The sequence below is a fragment of the Mercenaria mercenaria genome, chromosome 16 (genome assembly GCF_021730395.1).
Source record: "Mercenaria mercenaria strain notata chromosome 16, MADL_Memer_1, whole genome shotgun sequence".
Classification (NCBI taxonomy): Eukaryota; Metazoa; Mollusca; class Bivalvia; order Venerida; family Veneridae; genus Mercenaria; species Mercenaria mercenaria.
Window position 1 is genome coordinate 52365503 of NC_069376.1, and position 27343 is coordinate 52392845.

The 27343-nt window shown below is 36.9% G+C and overlaps 1 protein-coding gene across 3 annotated transcripts; it reads right to left on the bottom strand.

Annotated features, from left to right (window-relative positions):
• Nucleotides 1-868: 868 nt before the first annotated feature.
• Nucleotides 869-27343, bottom strand: LOC123541430 (uncharacterized). 3 transcript variants are annotated; one of them, XR_008367879.1, is made up of 3 exons: nt 27315-27343; nt 2827-3063; nt 869-1157 (listed from the first exon to the last, which is right to left on the bottom strand). XR_008367879.1 is itself a non-coding variant. In XM_053527087.1 (2 exons), the coding sequence occupies exons 1-2, from the start codon at nt 3039-3041 to the stop codon at nt 1061-1063; spliced, it is 312 nt and encodes a 103-aa protein (XP_053383062.1). In that variant the 5' UTR covers nt 3042-3063; the 3' UTR covers nt 869-1060. The 3 variants fall into 3 exon arrangements, 1 of the variants encoding a protein (XP_053383062.1); XR_008367880.1 differs by lacking the exon at nt 27315-27343 and adding an exon at nt 4338-4390; XM_053527087.1 differs by lacking the exon at nt 27315-27343.

The window sequence follows — 27343 nt, forward strand, 5'->3', positions numbered from 1 at the left end:
TCGTTGAACATTGTTCGCTCATTTGCAAATTCTAAAATAGCTTTTAGTCGCAAGATAAATAAATTTATATCACTACTGGATCTAAACAGTATAAAATATATTATCACATGTTAGACGTCGCGGGAGTGTAATAAAGCCGTAACTTAAAAATGATAATACACTAGTGTAATAAAGCTTTAACGTCGACGTCGTTTATAGTATAGGAGACGTTAGTCAAATTGACTTGTTTATACAGTAAAAAAGTAGAATTTTTAATGTTTCGACAGGGAAAGCTAATATGTGATAAAAAGAATATTACATTTGTGATTTTCCACGTTGAATTTATTAAACTCGTTGAATAAAATTAATAAAATGCTCGGCAGAGCCTCGCATTTTATTATTTTATTCAACGTGTTTAATAAATTCAATATGGAAAGACACTCATGTAATATCCTCTATAAAACAGAAAGATCTTTTAATTATCAATTCATTTTGTGTAACACTTTACTGGAAGGCAATTTCAGTGTAGTGGCATAGAAACGGCTGAGATGTAAATCTAATGTTCAGTTGTGAAAAATATTTTGATCTTACATGTAGAGTAAATTTTTAACTTCTTTTCAATGTTTTATGTGAAATTTAACAAATTGCTTATGACGTCACAGCTTTTATGTTGAAAACGTTAAAGCTGCTGGGCAAGGTATTGGTGTTAGTTTATGTAAAGTAAATGGATAAAAATATAATATTATAAATCTTCGATGGTCCCAAGTAATAGATATCTCCTTCCAATGAAAATACATCTGATATTTACACTGTGAAAATGCCAAACATATCTTAACTTTTGCATTCAATAAACCACAAATCATGACAGAAGATCTAACGTAAGTGCATAAATTGTTAAATCGAGTTTATTTGTGAACATGATTACAATAGGCAAAATGCGAAGAAAAAAAACCTTTTGAAATATACGACGTTAACAAATTCTGTTATAACACCTCAAATAATAATAAAAAAAACTGCCGTTTTGTGGCGACTCAAATTTCACACTTTACACAATGCTAAGGGTTCAGTTTGGTGTATTTGGTTAGCCGTGGTTGTGTTCATGCACGATACGCAACCTTTCCCTGACTGCTTGAGCTTGTTCCTCTCTGCGTCTCTTCTGCTCTTCAGTCAATGCGCATCTTAAAACAGAAAATGACAAACATGCTTTCAACTAAAAACATAAAAGACTTAACTGGAATGTGATGTAATAACCTTTAGCCTGCTGGTGGCAAGTGATTCTGCCTGACCAAAATCAGCCTGCACATCCGTGCAGAGTGATCATGGTATGTACTGTTCGCTATTCAATCAGTAAAATTGCATTGAACATCCCCTTAAATAATAATTGGTACTTCCCAAATTGATGGACCTGACCATTTTAGACATTTAGCAGGGTAAAGGTTAACAACTTTGAACAGAGTTGACACTTTCTTGGTATTTGGACGTATCCTTGACATGACAACAAATCTGACATTCTGTTACCTTTACACTGCCAAATTTCTAAAATGGACTGGTCAATCATTCAATTTGGGCAGTACCGCTTATCATTCGAAGGGGTGTTCACTGAAAATTTACTGACTGAATAGCGAACAGTGCAGACCATGATCAGCCTGCACTGGTCGCAAAGGCTGAATCAACAGCCGCCAGCAGGCTATAGGTTAAAAAATGCAAACGGCTTTGAACACAAATTGTCCCAGTTTAAACTGAGGATAATTCGAAAGTTTGTTTAGTTTCGAAACGCTGGTCCTGAGAATCAATATACGATTAGACAAATTAAGACAAAGTCTCACCTTGCATGATAAACAAAAGTATACACAGAACAATAACATCACATATAAAACCATGCAAACTTTAGAGATATGAGAGACTATAATCTATTCACAAGTAGCTAAAATATCTTAAGAATTCTTTTCTAACTTTTATGAGCATTAAACATTTTAGAAAATTCTATCAAAACCGTAGAACCAAGTAATTATTTCCTACATACCTATTTACACATTTATAATTAATCAATGATATCAATGTTATTTCCCTCTACTTAAAATACTAAAACATGTTTTAGCACATAATAAAGCAATTTCTGGATTTGTCAGCTAAACCGCTACTTTCTCAGTATCATTTAAAGTTGTGAAATTTATACTTGGTCTGATTCTACAAGCTTCTAACATGTACGGGTAGTTCTGTAACATTGACAATGTAATAAGGCATGAAGTTCGTCTTAAACTGTACTGGAACAATTTAAACAAACCCTGTCACTAACAGGCAGATCATTGTATCTACCAGTTTCTAAATGTATTGGAGCTGTACCACTCCTAACCCCGATATGATTTATCTAAAACAATACATTACTGTATTACTCCAAAATTCTGTTTTGACTTAGCTTATTTTCATCTACCCCTACATTTCTACGAGCAGTATCATGATTTGTATCACAATAAATTTCCATGGGGTTAAAGTTTCCAACAATGTTTATACAGTTATATATATTTATATATATATACTGCGGTGTTGTGATAGGTGTTCTCAGGTTATTCTTAATTTCAGAGGAATTTCAAAATGCAAAATATACAGATCATCCTACTTTCTTTAAAAGCATAAGAAAAATGAAACATCGATAGTTATCATAAATCAAAGGATCCTGAACATACAGTCGAAATCCAAAGCACAAAGTAAAAAAATAAACAATGCATTCTTCTTAATATACATGTATACATTATACATTTGTATATTAGAATATCAGCTAAATAAAAACATACATTGTTAACAAGTTATAAGCCCAAGAAAGTATAATAACTACAAAGAAAATATTACCTGCATCCCCATCTATTCGTATATTCTATGCATAACATTACTCGTGGACACATTCGTAAGGAGCAGCATGTTATAGGGTTACGTACATTTTCCGTAGCCGCCGTCGTAACCGTAGTATTCCCAGACACGACAGAGCCCGTATCCACTATGTGTTCCTCGTGACACACTGAAGAGCGAAGAAGTTGCAAAATCAAGAAAATTATCCAGACCTCCATTCTTGTTTAAACGTCCAGGTAACTGGTAAAGAAAATATAATATATAAACATGTTTTAAAATAATTTCAGCTCGTTTTAGTTTAATCCGACGGAAGAGATGCATGGTGTTATTATGTTTGTTTCCTCTTTAAGAAATGTACGTACCTTGGCTACACTATTAAGTATTATATTAATAATTGAATAAACTGGAAGTTGGCCAATTAACATCAGTAATTTGTTTAAACAATATATTGCTACAAACAATCAAGTTTATATAAATCATAAATAATTGTTAAATTAAAAAAACAACAACGATGTTACTATATGGAATATTTTGAGAGAGAGAGAAAGCAGTATAGATTTTAGTGAACATAAACTTGCTCACATCCATTAAAAGACGGTCACTTTTTAGTTCCATTTTGTTTACTTGACGACGAATTATGTTGTATAAAGAGACAAGTGGTGTTAAGAGTCCACTTTTTGCATTTCTTTTATGTGATCATTTAATGCAAGTTTTATTGTATTTGCAGATCTTCATGTGGTATCAATGTTTTGTTTAATTCGTTTGAACCATATTTCAGTTATATATCGGCGACAGGTTAATCTTGATTCTGCACCGTACTGACCTGTTTTTCCACTGGTAACTTGTCTACTTCAAAATTCTTAATAAATCTAAAATTCATTTGTGATTAATCGAACCTTTAGATAAATTTTTAACGACAGTTCCTGATCCAATATTCCAATTACAAATTAGAAACAGAAGTAATCTTTAAAGTGTGCAAAAACATTCTCATTCATCAGAGATTCCGCAAAATTCAGTTAAACTAGGGAACTATGGTAAACCTCTGGCATGTGCAAATGACAAACAAACGCGCTACAGAAGACAAAAAATGAAAAAGTCATATTGAAAATTCGTGAAATATCGTTCAAAGAACTAAAATGTCATATCGCAATGTTTAGTATGATATCAAGAAAAAAATATGGTCATTTTTAACCGAAAAACGTCATTAAAGTTGAATTTAGTTTGTCACCTTGTAGTATAAGTAAGAAAAAATATGGCAGGTTTTTAGTCTATTCTATAGCTATTTTCATGTGACATAAAAGCATGTTTTTCGTCCGTTAACTTTGCAATACTGTGAAAACCTGACGAATTTCATCGACGATATATTAGAACAGCATGTAAACTTTACAGTTTCTAGTCAAAAATTAGATATATCATCTCTTTGTTTTCTAAAGATTTTATTGTACATCAATGGACGCGATATCTTATAAACTTTATTACAATAAATTGAAGACAAGCAAGTCAAACATACATACCAGAACAAGTCCTCACGTATACTGAAATTTCACGGGAAACAACAACGGTTTGGGCCGAGTCAAATATATATTAACAATGATTTGTTCTATTGTACGATTCGCAAATGTTATACCGCAATAATGTTTAGTTTCATTTAAAGAAAAGAACATGGTCATTTTAACCGAAAACCGTTCTTTGTATTGCCGTTACAATCGTTAATAAATGACGTGCCTTTAATCAACTAGGATGAATATTCGAAAGGGAATGCAACGTTCCTTTATCACAGTTACCCTACAACGTAAACCACAGCAATGCAGACACTCGTGTACAAAAGACATACACACTCGCACGCACACACGCATATATATATATATAACTTACTTACACATAAGATATAACAACACTGTAGGGCACCAAACATTATTGAAGCAAAATTAATAAAAGTAATTGAAGATCTGACTTAAGTAGAAATAGTGTTTCCGACGTTCCCTTGCGAGTGTTTTAATTTCATTTTTACAGCTCATTGTTATATTCATTGAACCTCTACCATATCAAAGCGGCAGAAAGTTCCAACATAATATTATATACTATAAAATCATACATAAGCTGGTTTAGCACAGAATCAAAAACAATTATACGATTTTAAGCAGTTGTGTGTATGTGTGAGAAATATTGCTTTATAACTTATAAAAACAGATCAGGTGTAAGCTAAACAGCTTATAGATCATCCGGTATTTATAAAATTGATAACAATAAAATGATATTTAAAATCATGCGTTATGAATATAAATAAAGTATTTTTCCCGTTTCAGTTTGGTTACAGTGCCCTTTAAAACGTAGGAATGTGTTGATATAACATGTTCTGCGTCTGGCAAAATACTTTAAACGATGTACGTGAATAATTACCAATGACTTCTTGCTAAGCCTGTAGCCTACGGGTGATAGTCGCAAAGTAACCGAATGGCTAATTAACAAGCAATTTCTCTGAATTTATATCCTCCGCCGAATATATCTAGGTCGTTTTGTAAATATGGAGACTATATTTTGAAAGGTATAAAAATACAAGCAAGAAATGTAACTCGTTGCGTTTTATAGTCTTTAAATTACTAAAACGCCGTGTATTGAATCAGTATGTTACTTAAGGATCCGTAACATTTTGGTTACGTCACAATATTTTTACTTGAATATAGGAGCTCAACTGGTTAGCGATGAGACTTATTAACTGACTGGCTACCTCACAATCTAACTAAAGAAATACAGATGAAGTTCCACTGATTACACGTGAGACTTGCTAATTAACAGCTCATGACTATTGCTATGCTGAAGGAGTCAAGTGCGACGTGTTGATTTAATAGCGTCATTATGATATTAGTATATCATGACTTCTGTAATACAGACGGAACTCCATTTGTTATCTATAAGACTTGTTATTTGGCTAGTCAGGATAAGAAGACTGCTGAAATACAGAATGAGATCGAGTAGTTACCCTACTTCTTACCATGATATGACCACTGCCATACTGAAGGAGCTCTGTTGGTTACACATGTGGCTTTTTAATTGGCTGGTTACCTCATGGTAAGACAACTGCTGGGTTTGATATAGAAACCTCATTATTTCGTCGTCTATATCAGGGCAAAAAGAGTTGCTCACACATGATAAATCTCGGTTGTCACTGCAGAAGTAACTGTCAGAAAACAATACATTGCCGTGTATGTCAGGCAACCAAAAGAGAAATCGCAGCAGTCATTGTTGGGAATACTAACAGAAAACATTACGTAGTAGTCTATATCATGCAAACAGACAGGTTTAATCTATGCGGTCACTGCTTGGAATAGGTACTGGAAACAATGCATAGCTTTCTATATAAGGCACGTAAACTTCTCACAAAGGAATAATCTAAGCAGTCATTACTTGGGTTGGAATACTCAAGAGAAAACACTGCAGAGCTGTCGATAACAGGCAAAGGATTACTCTCAGCGGTTATTATCATAAAGTATGTGGTAAAAACATTTTTGACGACATACAGGTATCCCATTAACAATAGAACTCGGTCGATTATTACATCATCTACTTTTTATAAATAAATAGCACCCTTCTGCAAATACACACCAGAATCTGTTATTGTATAGCCTACTCCATATATTTTTTTAGGAGTTTTGGGGTGGGATGGGGATAGGAGGCCTGGCGAATCACTACCGGCGCCGACGCGAATGCTTTTACTCATCCAATTACTTTAAGACCCAGAGTCAACCCCTTTTTCATTTGTCGCGGCCACATTTAACCTTTTGCCATTGCCCTCCTCAAATACATATATAAAAAATGAAACGTAAAGACTTATATGCACATGTACTTGCAAATTATACGTCTTGTTGCAATAGCCAAGACTATTGTCCGAGGTAAGCCATTCAACAAGTGTTTTATACATGACGTCAGAAATAATTTCGAATAAGTTTCGACTTGATCCGTTTATGATTACACCGCGGACGGTTTTATTTCAAATATATTTAATATACCAATATAATAAAATCTGTAATGCATGTAATAATCCAGAATGTTTCGACTATAGCCAAACAAAATTTGGTGTTGAAATATAGACCAACCGGTAGCACAAACTACGAACACACAATCATATAATAAATACAGCTACGTACTCAATTAGGCTTGCTTTTCAATATCCATGCAATCATGTCACAACATTAGTTTTCAAGACGGTGTTTGGTATCATGCAGCCTTGTAATTCTTTATAAGCATTTATGAACGAAACAATTTTCCTAAAGGGAATAAAATAAATAATGGTATTCTCGCTTAGGGACAGTCATTTATTTCAACTGGGGACCACACGCCGCTTCCATGGAATTGTACTCTAGTGTATCAATGACAGTTCGATGCACACCGCCGCATCAACACATCTGCAGAGATGTCTCTAGTGTCTTTAAGTACTTGTATCACTAGTGTGTGAGTTCTTCTAAACCTAGGCTAGAGAGCGTAGGAGGTAGCAAGCATTTCCAGTACCGATCATAAACAGGCTAAATTAAACCAAGCCTGCAACATTTTCATTTTTGTTTGAAGACTAAACAAAACTTAATGTATACAAGCTTGCGAGAAACGTAATGTAAGCCTGCAACTTTCTTGAACACAGTGGATAGTTGTGTTTTACTGTGCAAACAATATATTCAATAAAAACAAACATTACAAAATCAAAATATTTCACTTGCAGTATTGATCAACAAATAAAACTATATTTTGTATCTGGGTTCGGCAGTATGTTTAGATTTCTCTGCTCTTAATATTTCATGGTTGCGTCGGATCCCTAGTCTAGCCTCGACTGCTGATGCTTGTTTCATACACATCTTAAAGTCGATAAAAATAAAATTAACAATATGTTTCGTCACTCCTACTTCACTTTTCAAGTCCATCGAGACAGAAGTGATACCCAAGGTGGTGAAAAATGTACTAATGCATTCAAATGTAGTACAATTATCTGTTTGGGTGCCTTTATTTGGTGTGTTTTGGCTAGTACGACCGCACTTTTCCGTTAAAGCCGTAGAATGACAAAATTACATGCAGAGTACAAATCAAAACGAAAATTTCCGATAGACACACCGGATCTATTACCTTATGAGAAATTTAAATTCACCAGTTCGCAAAAATAAAAGAAAATCTTACAATCAGAAAACGTTATTTTCTAAACTTAAAAAGCAAAGTAAAGGCCCAGACTAGAAAGTATGTTATCTAGGGCACTTTTGACATTGAAGAGAACAATACGGAATATGTCCCGTGCACACAACATAAAATAGCATTAATATGGACATATACCAAACAAGAAAACCTTTTTGGCATTTGCGCTGTGCATTTTATATTCAGGTAAAGGGTAACAAAGTTATGGTCTAGACCAGCAAGCGCGACATTTCAAGACCTTTGATTCCTTCCGAGGTTGACTTTAAGATGAAATGGAATATTAAGCCATTGCACTTTGCAATATTGTGAAAAGCATTTGTGTCAGACATAATCAGGTTTACACAGGGCTACGAAGTTTTTACAGACTAGAACGTAAAGGGGTCATAATTATGACTGAATACAAATTCAGTGTAAATATACATATCTGTTTCCCGACTGGGAATTCTCATTTTCAGTTCGGAAAGCTTTGAAAAAATATAAAAGTTAAATAACAATTTTGTTATGACATTAAAAATTCTGAACGGTAGAAATTTAGATAAAGTAACTTTAAACTGGCATATCTCATTTAATGACACCATGTATACTCTTATGCACCGGGCCTTGTGATGGAAGCAAGTCAAAAAATGATGATTTCGCTTCCCAACGGGAAACAAGTTACTATATTCAGTAACAAGTTTCCAGCTCGGGAAGTATTAAGACCATTCTGACCTATCCTGACATTGGCACTGCTCACCAAAATGTTTTGATATAGACAAACCAGGTTTTAAAATTGATTTAAGGACAAAAAAGTGCAATCACCCATTTGACCACTCTTGTTCTTGGCAGTAAGGACGGGTAGACAAAGTCCAGTATTACAGGTATACAATGTCATGATAAGTACTTGTGCCAAGGTTAAAAAGAAGAATATAGATAACAAATCATCAAGCCCAGACAAGACAGAGTTTAGACCCTTTTGCTCCCTTATGATCCTGGCATTGATGATAAGATGACGTAGCATTTTTATTACACTCCGTTATGTTGCAAGTATGTGTGCCATGTTTAAATAACATCGGAATAGGGGTCTCACTGCCATATGGACAGACAGTGTTGTACTTATTGAAAATTTGAAGATACCCGTAGTCAATGGTTCCAGGGAGTCTACCTTTAGTTTTATTAATTACTGTAGGGCTTCAAACAAAAGTCTGGCATCTTAAAATCTGCTATAGCCAAGTTTAAAAATTGATTTCAAACGGTCGTAGAATATGATACTCACATATTTACAGGGGAAGCATGTATTTATTTAACGTCTAGTCTATATTTCTGGATAAGTTATGAATCAAAGTAGTAACGTCCGCTTTTAGGCTAAATTAGTACAGACGATTATGAGATAGGTAACTTCAAAACGCTAGTATCTGAATTTGAAGTCAAGAATTGGATGATATAAATTACATCTTCGATGTTCTCAACGTGACTTCCTGAACGCGCCGATCCTATGGAAACCGCATTAATCTCTCAGCTGATTATCTATCATGCTGTTGTTGTTTAGAAACCAAAGCTTATTGAAAACAAGATATTAATCTATACGCATGTATTATTTATTTGGGTTAAGTGAATGTTCGTTTCTCTAGGGACAAAGGCCAATACTTAGCACGTCATTAGCATCTTAATTAAGTGTGATCAAATACTGAAATATACCGCTTAGATGTTATATCTAACGAACTTTGGAACTATCAATGATCTTGATGCTTTTGTTGATAGTGACCAGATGTAATCAACAAACTTTATTTTTCTCCCTAATGTATGATGCTCCAATATCTACAAGTGTATTAATGTATTTAAAATATAGTATAATTAAAAGATAGAGGAAGCGGACAGACATTTGAGTTAAATAATTGAAAGTCAAAATCAAGCCACTTACAATGCTAAATATTTGACAGCAAATATCGCGAAGTAATTGTTCGGCAATACTAAATGTCAGTTTTGGTGGTCTTTGGCTTTAATCCTTATGGAAGTAAATGTACAAACTCTCACGACGAAAATCATGTTGAAACATACACAAAATAGAACAGAGTAGCTGTAGTTATTTACCATATAATCTGCAAAAATTGGGCTCAAATATAAATACAATTTGTTGTTATAAGTTTGATTCATAATCTGTAATGACTTTATGACACTTTTTACACGTGAACTTTTTAACCGTGGTCTCGAAAGTACGACAGACTGCAAATTTGTCGCGTTTTCGTGTCCTCATGTTTTCGGAGCGCATACAGGAAGACACGACAAAGGAATGGCATCGACATGACGTTTAATACTCTTTGGACACGACATGTTATATATCGTTTCATGTGTTCGCCCATAATGTTTCATTATTCCGCTTTACATGTTTTAAGTTCTCGGGCCTTTACTCCAGCACGCAAGGACACAATGATATGACATACCTCTGCTTTTTAGCTAACCTCAGGGTGAGCTATAGTGATCGCTGACCGTCCGGCGTCAGTCCATCCATCGTCCGTCCATACTTTCCTTTAAACAACATCCCCTCCTAAACCACCTGGCCAATTTTGATGAAACTTCACAGGGATGTTTCTTGGGTAGTTTTCTTTAAACATTATCCAAAATATTTAATTCCATTTAGAACTCTGGTTGCCATGGCAACCGAAAGGAAAAACTTTAAAAATATTCTTGTCCAAAACCACAGGTCATAGGGCTTTTATATTTGGCAGGTAGCATCATCTAATGGTCCTCTATAAAGATTGTTCAAATTACGCCCCTGGGTGAAAAGAGGCCCGCCCCGGTGGTCCCAAGTTTTACATAGACTTGTATAGGAAAAAAATTAAAAAATTTTCTTGTCTCAAACCAAAAGACCTAGGCCTTCGATATTTGGTATGTAGCATTGCCTTTTAGTTCCCTACCAAAATTGTTCAAATTATGCCCCTGGGTGAAAAGAGGCCTCGTCCCGAGGGTCTCAAGTTTAACATAGACTTAAATAGGAAAATAAATCTTCTTGTCTGAAACCACAAGACCTTGTCCTTTGATGTTTGGTATGTAGCATTCCCTTGTAGTTCTCTACCACGATTGTTCAAATTTTGCCCCTGAGGTGAAAAGAGGCCCTGCCCCGGGGTCCCAAGTTTTACATAGACTTATATAGGATTTTTAAAAAATATTCTTGTCTGAAACTGCAAGTCCTAGGCTTTTGATTTTTGGTATGTTGCATTGCCTAGTGGTCCTTTACCAAGATTGTTCAAATTATGGCTCTGGAGTAAAAAGATGCACTGCTTGGGGGTCCCAAGTTTTACATAGGCTTACATAGGAAAAAACTTTTAAAAACCTTCTTGACTGAAAGTTTAAGGCCTAGGCTTTTGATATTCAGTATGTAGCATTGCCTAGTGGCTCTCTAACAAGATTGTTCAAATTATGCCCATGTGGTGAAAAAAGGCCCCGCTCCGGGGGTCACATAGTCTTTATATGAGTTATATAGGAAAAAATACTTCAAAAATTATCTGATCATATTTCCTAGACTGTTTTATTACAATTACCTTATGACCCCAAGTGATTAGGGGTCACTTTACTGTAACCATGACCTACTGACATACCTTCTTGCTTTTTAAGATACAGCCATGAAATTTCGATGACATGTACAGTTTTGCAGACCGATCTTAAAACTGACTTTCTGTGACCATGAATGTGACCTACTGACCTACTTTCTTGTTTTTTAAGATACAGCTTTGAAATTTGGATGACATGTACAGTTTTGCGCACCGATCTTTAAACTGATTTTCAGTAACCTTGAATGTGACCTACTTTCTTGTTTTTTAAGATACAGCTTTGAAATCTGATATAAGTATAATTTTGCATGCCGATCTTTAAACAGACATTCAATGATCATCAATGTGACCTACTGACCTACTTTCTTATTTTCGAAGCTACAGCAAAAAGATTTGGACCACCTGTAATATGTTTTTTACAGATTTCAAAAGTAATTTTGCATATTAATCTTTATATTGACTCACTCTCTTATTTTTCTTGTTTTTAAAGCTTTAGCTGATATGGATTTTCGAGACAGCGCATATCCCGTATCCTGTCACCAACAAGCAGTGTAACGATTTTATCTTGCCGACTACCCTTTACTTACATGCTATACAGTAATCAACACATTTTGTAAATTAACAAAGCTACTTACAGTGCAGACTGGAATCCTACAAATCATTTGTTTGGTCATCACTAGTTGATTTACACCAGCCATAAAATGCACAATGACCTGTGTTTTGGTTAAATCACAAAACACAAAAGCTCATTTACACAGGTTATGAACTGGTTTAAATTAGAAACACTAAAAAACTTCTTGTTCCATCCCTTCGAAAGTTACCGGATATCACGATGTCATAAATGTCTTGATACTTCGGCTTTCATCCCGTTTCCTGTTAAATCATTTATCTTGCACGTAGATTAAATGGTCCTACAACAAACTGCTGAGCAACAAATATGTCAATTCCTTTATTTCACGATGATTTAACTATTTAACTTCCAAAACAAGATTTCAACGTCCGTGTATTCCATACAGAGTTATTCCGCTTTTACGGCTAACTTTTGTCAAACTTCATGAGCCTCAACTTAAGTAGAATGAAATCGGCAAGTAAACACTAAATTTACCCTCGGAAACGATTCTATCACTGGAGCTAACAAATAATCTGGCTTGATTCAATTAAGCCAGCAGTGTGGCAGCCATTTTGTTTTAATCAAAATTCATATCTGAAATATACTAGCAGGATATGGAATATATCCTGTCTCCATGTGACGTCTATTGACCAATATAAATGCAAGAAACTTGCAGGAGGCAAGATATAGGGCCATCATGGCCCTCTTGTTATCCTTACGTGACATGAAATGGAGAAATCAGCAACCATACGGATTTTTTTCTGTCATTAAAGCACAAAAACTGATAGTCACAGAAAACCAAAATCAATTACATAATTGTTTAAAAACATCTGCACGACTAAAAATAGAATAATAAGAACACACAAAAGTAATAATTCCAACCATACATAGATGAAACAAAGCGCTCAGATCATATGACAGAAATATATAGAATCTATAGACTGTATTTTTTGTTTTTTTTTATGCTTGTAATTTAAATAAGAACTGTACATTTTGCCAGTATATTATGTAACGCATAACGGGCACACGGAACTGAAATTACATAACAGTATATAACAGTATTTACTTAAGAAAGTTTTGATTTGATTACTTATTTTCGTTCATCATGTAAAGCAGTATGTTGTATAGCAATATGTTGAGAACAGTATTCATTCTGTGTATCATTCCATATTGCATGGAGTGATTTAAACAACGTTACTTTTTATATAAGACAAAAATTGACCCCTGAAAACAATTATATACATTTTTGACAGATATGGTGGTTTTGACTGAGAAAACTTTGTTCTAAAAGCGTTGACCTAATGTTGTTTTTTTTTTTCAGAGATCTATGCTGATCTAAATTTAATTTTTAAAGCCTTGCAACTGTAATCTATATCGGCATCTATAGTATGGTGCACACTCGATTCTGAAAGGAGTCTCTAAAGACTAGCTGTGATTGTTTGGCTAATTCGGAGCTTGCCAATTGCTTACTGCACAGAAATCAAGATAGAAGAAAGCCCCGTTTGAATGTTTTTGTATATTCCTTGTTTTAAAACATATATCCTTTTTGTAATACTGATCTGTCGAAGACGGACAGGAACAGATACCTTTACATCTCTGCAACCGATGGGCACGATTCCAATTCCCAAAATTGCTGTAGGCTAATTTAAATATAAAAGCATAATTCATTACTTTATAAAGGCTAATAATACAACTTGTTGCGAAGAAAACATTGAACAGGGGGAAGTATTCAAGCTTATCCCAATAACGATTTTCGCAAAGAATTAAATTTTGCATCCCATTCCGAAATAAAAGGATGATTTATTCTTGCATACCAGACTGGGATTTCTGGTGATTTCACCGGTGCTGGAAAACTCCATCTTACACCTCGGGGTGTAAGATGACTCTCGTGCTGTAAATGACGTTAACGAACTACATTATGTACAGAAGATTTGTGTAGTGATATTAATGTTTTACGTAAAACGGGATAAAAAATCAAATACCTTGATAGTTTCTCTTTGTACCTTATAACATATATCAGAAAACGACATTTTACGGAAAGAACATAACGTTTCAATGCAGGCGATAAAACAAAACCGGAACTATTACGTTTTTTACGAATTTGTAACGTCATGACGTACTTCCTGTTTACGGACGTAAAGTTCCCGTGCTTTGTTAGTACGCTACTATAAGAAAAAAGTGCTGTAAGAAAATCATTTGTTTGAATTTATTTTTACTATTATTTGTTGAAAAAGATTCAATCACTGGCTGTAGGCGCACTTAAATCCTAAAATATTTAAACATATTATCAAAGTACTGCAAACGGAATTGAAACTGATTCCATTTGTAGTCTGTTCCACTGCTCTGTCTTAGCAATACAGCGTCAGTTATGGAGGCAAGGGTTAAGTGTTAAGTGGATGTATTGCAAATATTTAACATTTTATCATGTGACATTTTCAGTCTGCCGATTCCGTTGTTTCTATGATAAAAACGAGTAAAATTCCTGTTTCAGGACACTAAATTTTGAGGCAAAAATGACCCCAAAATGCACACTTTGCGCGACCTGTACCGCATTATCTGCAAATGACTGACCTAAATCATATGTATATTTTAAAGCATGCGACCAGTAACAAATAATAGTGGGAAGAAAAGTGCCTCATAACCGTTACTTTTCCCGCAAATCTGAGCTGAATCTGAATGGATGGATGGCCGGTTCTATATTTTTTCGTTACTTCAGGTAAGATTTTAGACCAGGCCGCCTACACGGAGCAGGGAAATTCGATTCAAGCATTTATTCATTTATTTTACACAATAATTACTCGTCCGCAGGAATCCTTAGTTCTATAAACACCATAAATAACCAGTTGAATTTAAAGTACATCTACCTATTTTATTTAAAAAACGTGCGAAACTTTCCCCTGCCACTTAACAAACCAATTTCAAACGTACAAATTTCTTAAGACTCCTATTTCAGCCGTAAATAAGTTAAGTCTGTAAGACAAGGGAAGTAACACAGACTAACAGATTTCTGTATCGTATCATCCATGTTTTGTTGTTTCTACAATATATATGCATACGCATCTTCAATGGTTAAAACACGAGTGAAAGATATTATATTGTAGCTTTTTACAAACACTTTCATACGACACTAAGACGATTTGAACGGCAGCCTTGAACAGTATTGTGCTTAATATAGAGCAAATGAACATCCATTTCTTTTAGGATTCTGATATTTTGATTGCAACTGATGGAATGATGGCAAGATGGTCTGTCCAGTGACCAAGCATTAGGACACATTGCTGTATACCAAAAACTCGGCGATGAACGACAACCTCAGTAATCTCCATATTTCTCTTGGCGTACGTGTAAATAGCGCTTTCTAACAGAATATGACTCACAATCCTCCACATTTCAGTTTATTTAAGCTTAGACATGCACTTTTCAAAGGCACAAAACGTTTGGAAAGTTAACATTGAACGGATGAGCAACATTACACTAAACCATTATGTAAACAAGAGGGTCATGATGACCCTGGATCGCTCACCTGAGTAATATGAGCTACATGTTTCAAATGTCAAACTGATGATAAAATATTAAGAAAGTCAGTAGGTCATATTCATGGTCAATGTAATTCAGTTTTACGATTTGTGTGCAAAACTGTGTATGTCATCACAATTTCAAGGCTGTATATTAAAAAACAAGAAAGTAGGTCAGTAGGCCAAGGTCACAGTCAAGTGACATCATATTACTTGGGGTCATCAGGTAATTATAATTAAACAGTCTTGGTCTTGGGATCAGATGATTTTTTAAAAGTATTTTTCCTATATAACTCACATAATAACTAAGTGACCCCAGGGCGGTGCCTCTTTTAACCCCAGGGGCATAATTTGAATAATTTTGGTAGGGGACTACTAGACGATGCATCATACCAAATATCAAAAGCCTAGGTTATATGGTTTCAGACAAGAAGATTTTTAAAGCTTTTTCCTATATAAGTCTATATAAAACTTGGGACCCCCAGGGCAGGGCCTCTTTTCACCCAAGGGGTACAATTTGAACAATTTTGGTTGAGGACCATAAGACAATGCAACAAACCAAATACCAAAGGTCTAAGTGTTGTGGTTTCAGACAAGAAGATTTTTAAACTTTTTTTCCTATATGTCTTTGTAAAACTTGGGACCCCCGGGGCGGGGCCATATTTGACCCTAGGGGGATAATTTGAATAATCCTGGTAGAGGATCACTAGATGATACTACATACCAAATATCAAAGCCCTAGGCCGTGCGGTTTTGTACAAGAAGATTTTCAAAGTTTTCCCTATATAAACCATGTGACCCCCGGGGCGAGGCCATATTTGACCCTAGGGAGATCATTTCAACAATTTTGGTAGAAGTCCACTAGATGATACTACAAACCAGATATCAAAGCCCTAGGCCCTGCGGTTTTGGACAAGAAGATTTTTAAAGTTTTTCCTTTCGGTTGCCATGGCAACCACAGTTCTGCATGGAATTCAATTCTTTGAACAAATTTGAAAAGGGTCCAATCAAGAATCATTCTTGTGAAGTTTGGTGTAATTCTGCCCAGTGGTTTTCAGGAAGAAGATTTTTTAGAAATTTTCCTATGTAAAACTTGGGACCCCCGGGGCGGGGCCATATTCAACCCTAGGGAGATAATTTGAATAATCTTGGTCATGTGGTTTTGTACAAGAAGATTTTCAAAGTTTTCCCTATATAAGTCTATATAAACCATGTGACCCCCGGGGCGGGGTCACATTTGACCCTAGGGGGATCATTTGAACAATTTTGGTAGAGGACCACTAGGTGATGCTACACACCAGATATCAAAGCCCTATGCCCTGTGGTTTTGGACAAGAAGATTTTTAAAGTTTTTCCTTTCGGTTGCCATGGCAACCAGAGTTCTGCATGGAATTCAATTCTTTGAACAATTTTTGTAGAGCTTCATCCAAGGAACATTCTTGTGAAGTTTGGGTGAAATTGGCCTAGAAGTGCGATCACAAAAGCTCACCTTGTCACTCCTTGACTTTCCTTACGCATACATTTATACAAATACAGGTGAAAATGGCAGATTCTAACTGTTTGTAATAGAAGCCAGGATGGCCCGTCTCCGATGTCCAACACTTACAAACTTTGCTGTAAACCGACAGAATGGGAAGTTTTGACATTGAGAATTTTAACATGTAACTTTGGACTTACAAACTTTGCATTGCATCATCAAAATCGGAGAGGTAGGGCAACTATATAGATCTCCATATTTCTCTAGGAGTTTTGTGAGTAGTACGAGAAACTATCACTTTTTGACCAAATAGCGACTCCGATTTTTCACTTGCAAGTGACGATAGCATGATCAAGTTACACCAAATACTTACGATGGAAACAGAGAAAGTTGTGTACATTCTTCTGTTCATCCATGCTTCACTGTTTCTGCAATATATATGCATACGCAGCTTCAATGGTTAAAAATCATATTGTAGCTTGTTACAAACACTTTCATACGACACTTAGACGATTTGAGAGGTAACGTTCATTTCTTTTGGGATTCTGATATTTTGATTGCAACTGATGGAATGATGGCAAGATGGTCTGTCCAGTGACCAAGCATTAAGGCACATTGCTGTATACCAAAAACTCGGCGATGAACGACAACCTCAGTAACCTCAATATTTCTCTTGGTGTACGTGTTTTTACCAAATTTGGAACTCCGATGCTTTGCTTGCAGCTGATGTTAGTGTGACTCTAGATGACTAAACACTTTCTACCTGTACGATAGATATATCAAAATAGGCCCTTTTTAAAATTATCTTTTTTTTTCCTGTGCATTTTTAACCATGTTTTCTATTTTCTATATGCACACGCGTCTCCTGGGTCTTGTCTTTGGTATTGTAGATCGTTACGTGCACTTTCTGTGGACAGTATAACATTTGAAAGGTAACATTGAACTGGTAAGCAGCATTACACTTAATTTAGTGTCAAAAAATGACTGTTTCTTATATATCATAATGTATACATGTGCGTAAAAATAATGTCTTCCATGTTCATTTGTTTTTATAGAAGTCACCATAGCTTCTAATGATCAGGCATTAACACAATTCTCTGTATATTGACAGAATCATCCACAAAAATCGCCATGTCTTCAGGACGGTGGGGGTACGTAAAAGGTGGCTTTTTACCAAATTTAGGGACCCATATATTTTTATTGGAATTGACGTTAGGATTATACCAGATTTCCAAACATTTATTTACTTAACGTTCTAAGAGAAGATGAACATTTAATGTTGTCAGTTGTTTTTAGTAAAATTACATCAGTGTTGGTATATTTCATTGCAGCTGTCCTTGCATTTGATGGTAAATTACAAATGAAAGACATCATATTGTTGCTTCTTACACGCACATTCTAACGATACTATATGTTTAGACTGGTGAACAGTATTACACCAAATACAATGTAAAGAAGCTGCCATTCCTGATACATTTAAGGTCTTAGGCCTGTGGCCGACAAGGCCAGCAATGCAAGTTCCAGACATATTAGCGTAAGGAATTGTTTAACACATAATATCATGTCTTAAAATATACTGATGCAAAAAAATTAAACAAAATAAGCTGAAAATGGCTTGCTTCTAGGTGTCAGTTAAACAGGTTGACATTTTTATGAATTGTAAAGTTGTTTAGTATACATAAGTGATAAACAAACCATGTTTTCTCTAGCTGTAGTTTTGACAACTATATTCTAACACTGACGTTTGACATTTAAACATTATTTAATTCCCAGAAAAAAATAACCACAAAAATTAATGGTATGAGCTTATCTGCCAAATATTGAACAAGTATATAGTGATATTTACACTGTGAAATTGCCAAACATAACTTTTGCATTCAATAAACAACAAATCATGACAGGAGATATAATACACTGTTAAATCGAATTTATTTGTGAATATGACTAAAATAGGCAAAATGCGAAGAAAAGACACCTTCAAATAAGACAAAAAATAACCGTCTTTATGTGGCGACTCAAATTCCACATGTTTCAGTTAATTTGTTACGAGGACACAATTCTAAAGGTTCAGTTTTGGTGTATTAGGTTAGCCGTGGTTGTGTTCATGCACTATACCCAACCTTTCCCTTACTGCTTGAGCTTGTTTCTCTCTGCGTCTCTTCTGCTCTTCAGACAATGCGCATCTTAAAACAGAAAATGACAAACATTCTTTCAACTAAAATCATAAAAGACTTTACTGGAACTTGGTGTAATTAACTTTTAGCCTGCTGGTGACAAGTGATTCTGCCTTTGCACATCCGTGCAGACTGATCATGGTCTGCACTGTTAGCTATTCAGTCAGTAAATTTTCAGTGCACATCCCTTTAACTAATAATTGGTACTTCCTAAATTGAATGATGGACCCGTCCATTTTAGACATTTAGCAGAGTAAAGGTTTACAACTTTAAATATGAATAGAGTTGACACTTTCTTGGTATTCGGATCATTGACATGGCAACAAATCTGGCATTCTGTTACCTTTACCCTGCTAAATATTCTAAAATGGACTAGTCCATCATTCAATTTGGACAGTACCACTTATATATCATTCGAAAAGGTGTTCACTGAAAATTTACTGATATTAAATTTATGATTGAATAGCGAACAGTGCAGACCATGATCATGCAAGCTGATCTTGGTCTGCACCAGCCTCCCAAGCAGGCTAAAGGTTAAGAAAATGCAAACGGCTTTGAACACAAATTGTCCCAGTTTCTTTATGTATTGGAGCTGTGTCACTCCTAAACTTAGCGCGCCTCGACATGCGGCTGTGCGAAGCGAAATATAACTGAAAGGTTATGATCAAATGGCCTAGTATATCGCGTTCTGTGTTTGCTTTGATTTGTTCACACATGCGCGGATTCTCCATGGACGCTTTACTGCAGGGATAAAGCAAGTTTTTTATGTTATAACATCGGCAAAGTCCCGGGAAATTTATTGGTACCCGAGGCCAGCAGGGCGAGGGTACCAACGTATCTCGAAGGATTTTGCTAATGCTATAACACGAAACAAACATGCGTAAACGCTATTCTAGCATACAACGTGTTACAGTAGAAAGCTGGAAATTAAATATATTGTCATTAAGTATTCATGAAATGCGGGAGTGGGGGTGGGGGATGTTTACGTTTGGCCATAGAATACGCACGTGTAAAAAGGTGTTAGCAGCGCATTAGCCCGTGAATCTCTCAGGTAACACACATTTACTCCCCCATGCTGTGTTAATTATGTATCAGCGAATGTGTTGAAACAAACATTGAAATTGACGTTTCCATGTTTATACAGTTTCCATGTTTATATACTGCGCTGTTGTGATAGGTGTTATCAGGTTATACTTAATTTCAAAGAAATTTTAAGTGAGATTTACAATACACTCAATACAAAATACAACGATCATGCTATTTTCTTTAAAAACATAAGAAAAACGAAACACCGATAATTTTCATAAAATCAAAGTATTCTGGACAGAAAGTCGAAATCTAAAACACAAAGTTAAAACGACCAAATGCATTCTTCGAAATATATTAAGGTACGTCAGATGAATTAAAGCGTACATGGATGCTGTTTACTATATTAAATATGATAAACACGTTCAAAGGCGCTTTACGTAGCGCAAAAGCAGCCACTCAGGTGGCCAAATTAATTCTCTACTAGTACATATACAGAACGATCTGACCAGAGGGAAAGTATGAGACAATGCTCCAAGAACAAAGAGAGAGAGAGAGAGAGAGAGAGAGAGAGAGAGAGAGAGAGAATATTACCTGCATCTCCATTTCCACTTTGTATCTTCTATGCATAACATTATTTCCGGACACCTTCGTAGAGTGCAGCATTTTACATCACGCAACAAATCAACAATATCGGTAGCCACTTGAGTCGTTATAGGTACAGTTTCCGTAGCCGCCGTCGTCATAGACACAGTAGAGTCCATAGTATTCTCAGACACTGCAGAGTCTGTAGTATTCTCAGACAGGGAATAGTCCGTAGTATTCTCAGACACGGCATAGTCCGTAGTATTCTCAGTCACGGCATAGTCCGTAGTATTCCCATTTACTGTAGAGTTCGTAGTATTCCCAGACACGACAGAGTTCGAAGTATTCTGAGACATAGAAGAGTCCGTAGTGTTCTCAGACACGGCATAGTCCTTAGTATATTCAGACACAGTAGAGACCGTTATATTCTCAGACACGGCAGAGAGTTCGTAGTATTCTCAGTCATGGCAGAGTCTGAAGTATTCTCAGACACGGCATAGTCCGTAGTATTCTCTGGCACTGTAGAATGCGTAGTATTCACAGACACGGCAGATTTCGAAGTATTATCAGATTTATAAGAGTTCGTAGTATTCTCAGACACAACAGAGTCCGTAGTATTCTCAGACACTGTAGAGTCCGTAGTATTTTCAGACACGGCAGAGTCCGTAGTATTCGCAGACATGGCAGAGTCTGTAATATTCTCAGACACGGCAGAGGTCGTAGTATTCTCAGACACGGCATAGTACGTAGTATTCTGAAACACAACAGAGTTCATAGTATTCTCAGACACAGCATAGTCCGTAGTATTCTCAGGCACTGTAGAGTCCGTAGTGTTCTCAGACACGACAGAGTCCGTATTCTCAGACACGGCAGAGTCCGTAGTATTCTCAGACATGGCAGAGTCCCTAGTATTCTCAGACACGGCAGAGGTCGTAGTATTCTCAGATATTACAGAGTCCGTAGTATCCTCAGACACGGCAGAGGTCGTAGTATTCTCAGACACGGCAGAGTCCGTAGTATTCTCATTCACTGTAGAGTTCGTAGTATTCCCAGACATGACAGAATTCGCAATATTCTGAGACACAGAAGAGTCCGTAGTTTTCTACAACACGGCATAGTCCGTATTATTTTCAGACATGGCAGAGTCCGTAGTATTCTCAGACACGACAGAGTTCGTAGTATTTTCAGTCATGGCATAGTCCGTAGTATTCCCAGACACGGCGTAGTCCGTAGTATTCTCTGGCACTGTAGAATGCGTAGTATTCTCAGACACGGCAGAGTTCTTAGTATTATCAGAAATAGAAGAGTTCATAGTGATCTCAGACCCGACAGAGTCCGTAGTATTCTCAGGCACTGTAGAGTCTGTAGTGTTCTCAGACACGGCAGAGTCCGTAGTATTCTCAGACATGAGTCTGTAAAATTCTCAAACACGGCAGATGTCGTAGTATTCTGAAACACAACAGAGTTCGTAGTAATATCAAACACAGCATAGTCCGTAGTATTCTAAGGCACGGCAGAGTCCGAAGTATTCTCAGACACGACAGAGTTCGTAGTATTTTCAGTCATGACATAGTCCGTAGTATTCCCAGACACGGCATAGTCCGTAGTATTCTCTGGTACTGTAGAGGTCGTAGTATTCTCAGACACGGCAGAGTCCGTAGTATTCTCAGACACAGCATAGTCTGTAGTATTCTCAGGCACTGCAGAGTCAGTAGTATTCTCAGACACGGCAGAGTCTGTATTCTCAGATACGGCAGTGTCTGTAGTGTTCTCAGACACGGCAGTGTCCGTAGTACTCTCAGACACGACAGAGTTCGTAGTATTCTCAGTCACGGCAGAGTCCGTAGTATTCACAGACACGGCGTAGTTGGTAGTATTCTCTGGCACTGTAGAATGCGTAGTATTCTCAGACACGGCAGAGTTCGTAGTATTATCAGAAATAGAAGAGTTCGTAGTATTCGCAAACACGACAGAGTCCGTAGTATTCTCAGGCACTGTAGAGTCCGAAGTGTTCTCAGACACGGCAGAGTCCGTAGTATTCTCAGACATGGCAGAGTCTGTAAAATTGTCAGACAAGGCAGAGGTCGTAGTATTCTGAAACACAACAGAGTTCGTAGTATTCTCAGACACAGCATAGTCCGTAGTATTCTCAGGCACTGCAGAGTCAGTAGTATTCTCAGACACGGAAGTCCGTATTTACAGACACGGCAGAGTCTGTAGTATTCTCAGACACGGCAGAGTCCATAGTATTCTCAAACAAAACAAGAGTTCGTAGTATTCTCAGACACAGCATAGTCCGTAGTATTCTCAGGCACTGTAGAGTCCGTAGTATTCTCAGACACGACAGTCCGTATTTACAGACACGGCAGAGTCTGTAGTATTCCCAGACACGGCAGAGTTCGTAGTATTATCAGAAATAGAAGAGTTCGTAATATTCTCAGACACGACAGAGTCCGTAGTATTCTCAGGCACTGTAGAGTCCGTAGTGTTCTCAGACACGACAGAGTCCGTAGTATTCTCAGACATGACAGAGTCTGAAAAATTCTCAGACACGGCAGAGGTCGTAGTATTCTGAAACACAACAGAGTTCGTAGCATTATCAGACACAGCATAGTCCGTAGTATTCTCAGGCATGACAGAGTCCGTAGTATTCTCAGACACGGCAGAGTCCGAAGTATTTTCAGACACGACAGAGTTCGTAGTATTTTCAGTTATGGCATAGTCCGTAGTATTCCCAGACACGGCATAGTCAGTAGTATTCTCTGCTACTGTAGAGGTCGTAGTATTCTCAGACACGGCAGAGTCCGTAGTATTCTCAGACACAGCATAGTCTGTAGTATTCTCAGGCACTGTAGAGTCAGTAGTATTCTCAGACACGGCAGAGTCCGTATTCTCAGATACGGCAGTGTCTGTAGTATTCTCAGACACGCCAGAGTCCGTGGTATTCTCAGACAAGACAGAGTTCGTAGTATTCTCAGTCACGGCAGAGTCCGTAGTATTCCCAGACACGGTGTAGTCGGTAGTATTCTCTTGCACTGTAGAATGCGCAGTATTCTCAGACACGGCAGAGTTCGTAGTATTATCAGAAATAGAAGAGTTCGTAGTATTCGCAAACGCGACAGAGTCCGTAGTAGTCTCAGGCACTGTAGAGTCCGAAGTGTTCTCAGACACGGCAGAGTCCGTAGTATTCTCAGACATGACAGAGTCTGAAAATATCTCAGACACGGCAGAGGTCGTAGTATTCTGAAACACAAAAGAGTTCGTAGTATTCTCAGGCACTGTAGAGTCCGTAGTATTCTCAGACACGGCAGAGTCCGTATTCTCAGACACGGCAGAGTCTGTAGTATTCTCAGACACGGCAGAGTCCATAGTATTCTCAAACAAAACAAGAGTTCGTAGTATTCTCAAACACAGCATAGTCCGTAGTATTCTCAGGCACTGTAGAGTCCGTAGTATTCTCAGACACGACAGAGTCCGTATTTACAGACACGGCAGAGTCTGTAGTATTCTCAGACACGGCAGAGTTCGTAGTATTCTCAGTCATGGCATAGTCCGTAGTATTCTCTGGCACTTTAGTATGTGTAGTATTCTCAGACACGGCAGAGTTCGTAGTATTATCAGAAATAGAAGAGTTCGTAGTATTCTCAGACACGACAGAGTCCGTAGTATTCTCAGACACGACAGAGTCCGTATTTTCAGACACGGCAGAGTCTGTAGTATTCTCAGACACGACAGAGTCCTTAGTATTCTCAGTCATGGCATAGTCCGTAGTATTCCCAGACACGGCATAGTCCGTAGTATTCTCTGGCACTGTAGAATGCGTAGTATTTTCAGACACGACAGAGTCCGTAGTATTCTCAGGCACTGTAGAGTCCGTAGTGTTCTCAGACACGGCAGAGTCCGAAGTATTCTCAGACACGACAGAGTCTGTAAAATTCTCAGACACGGCAGAGGTCGTAGTATTCTGAAACACAACAGAGTTCGTAGTATTCTCAGACACAACATAGTCCGTAGTATTCTCAGGCACTGTAGAGTCCGTAGTATTCTCAGACACGACAGAGTCCGTATTTACAGACACGGCAGAGTCTGTAGTATTCTCAGATACGGCAGAGTTCGTAGTATTCTCAGTCATGGCATAGTCCGTAGTATTCCCAGACACGGCATAGTCCGTAGTATTCTCTGGCACTTTAGTATGCGTAGTATTCTCAGACACGGTAGAGTTCGTAGTATTCTCAGACACGACAGAGTCCGTATTTTCAGACACGGCAGAGTCTGTAGTATTCTCAGACACGGCAGAGTTCGTAGTATTCTCAGTCATGGCATAGTCCGTAGTATTCCCAGACACGGCATAGTCCGTAGTATTCTCTGGCACTGTAGAATGCCTAGTATTCTCAGACACGACAGAGTCCGTAGTATTCTCAGGCACTGTAGAGTCCGTAGTGTTCTCAGACACGGCAGAGTCCGAAGTATTCTCAGACACGACAGAGTCTGTAAAATTCTCAGACACGGCAGAGGTCGTAGTATTCTGAAACACAACAGAGTTCGTAGTATTCTCAGACACAGCATAGTCCGTAGTATTCTCAGGCACTGTAGAGTCCGTAGTATTCTCAGACACGGCAGTCCGTATTCTCAGACACGGCAGAGTCTGTAGTATTCTCAGACACGGCAGAGTCCGTAGTATTCTCAAACACGGCTTGAGGTCGTAGTATTCTCAGACACGACAGAGTCCGTAGTATTCTCAGACACGACAGAGGTCGTAGTATCCTCAGACACAGCAGAGTCAGTAATATTCTCAGACACGGCATAGTCCGTAGAGTTGTCTGGCACTGTAGAATGTGTAGTATTATCTGACACGGCAGAGTTCGTAGTATTATCAGACAAGGAAATGTTCGTTGTATTCTCAGAAACTACAGAGTCCTTTGTATTCTCATGCACTGTAGAGTCCGTAATATTTTCAGTCACGGCAGAGGTCGTAGTATTCTCAGACACGACAGAGTCCGTAGTATTCTGAAACACAACATAGTTCGTAGTATTCTCATACACGGCAGTGTTCGTAGTATTTTCAGACTCTGCAGAGTCCGTAATATACTCAGACACGGCAGAGTTGGTAGTATTCTCAGACACGACAGAGTGCGTAGTATTCTGAGACAAGGAAGAGTCCGTAGTATTCTCAGACACGGCAGAGTCCGTAGTCACTATGTGTTCCTCGTTACACACTGAAGAGCGAAGAAGTTGCAATACCAAGAAAATTATCCAGACCTCCATACTTGTTTAAACCTCCAGGTAACTGGTAAAGAAAATTTAATATATAAACATGTTTTAAAATAATTTTAGCTCGATTTAGTTCAATCCGACGAAGGAGATGCATGATGTTATTATGTTTTACTTTCTCTTTAAGAAATGTACGTACCTTTGCTACACTCAAAACATTAAAGTATTATATTCATAACTGAACAAACTGGAAGCTGGCCAAGTAATTTGTTTAAACAATAAACTGACAATAATATAGTGTATACAAATCATAAATAATTGTTGAATTAAAAAAACAATGATGTTACAGTATAGAATATTTTGAGAGAGAAAGCAAAATATCTTTAAGTAAACATTTCTTTTATGTGATCACTTAATGCAAGTTTTACTCTATTTGCAGGTCTTCATGTGGAATCAATGTTTTGTTTGATTTGTATGAACCATATTTCAGTTATATATCGGCGACAGCTTAATCTTGATTCTGCACTAGTACTGACCTGTTATGCACTGGTAACTACAATATTCTTAGTAATTCATTTGTGATTAATTGAACCTTTAAATAACATTTTTAACGACTGTTCCTGATTCAATATTCCAATTAGAAGTAAGAAACAGAAGTTAATCTTTAAATTGTCTAAATGAACATTTTCATCCATCAGAGATTCGTCAAAATTCACTTTAACTAAGGAAAGCATGGTAAACCTCTGGTATGTGCAAATGGCAAACAAACGCGCTACAGAAGACAAATATTTGAAAAAGTGATATTGAAAATTCGTGAAATACTGCGTTCATAGACCTAAAATTTCATACCGCAATGTTTAATGTGATATAAGGAAAACAATATGGTCATTTTTAACCGGAAAACGTCATTAAGGTTTAATTTAATATGTCACCTTATTTTTTAGTCTATTCTATAGCAATTTTCATGTAACATCAAAGCATGTTTTTCATCCGTTATCTTTGCAATACCGTTAAAAACTGGCGAATTTCATAGACGACATATTTAAACAGCATATAAACTTTACAGTTTATACCAAAAAAATAGACAATCATCTCCTGGTTTTCTGAAGATTTTATTGTACTTGGAATCAAAGAACGCGATATCTTATAAACGTTATTACAATTAATTGAAGACAAGTAAGTGTCAAACATACATACCAGAACTAAAGTCATCGCGTGTACTGAAA

Coding starts and splice junctions, on each gene's coding strand:
- LOC123541430 (XM_053527087.1), bottom strand. CDS start 3,041: ATGGAGGTCTGGATAATTTTCTTGATTTTGCAACTTCTTCGCTCTTCA. Junction 1,158..2,826: donor ACGAATAGATGGGGATGCAG/GTAATATTTTCT, acceptor TTCTGTTTTAAG/ATGCGCATTGACTGAAGAGC.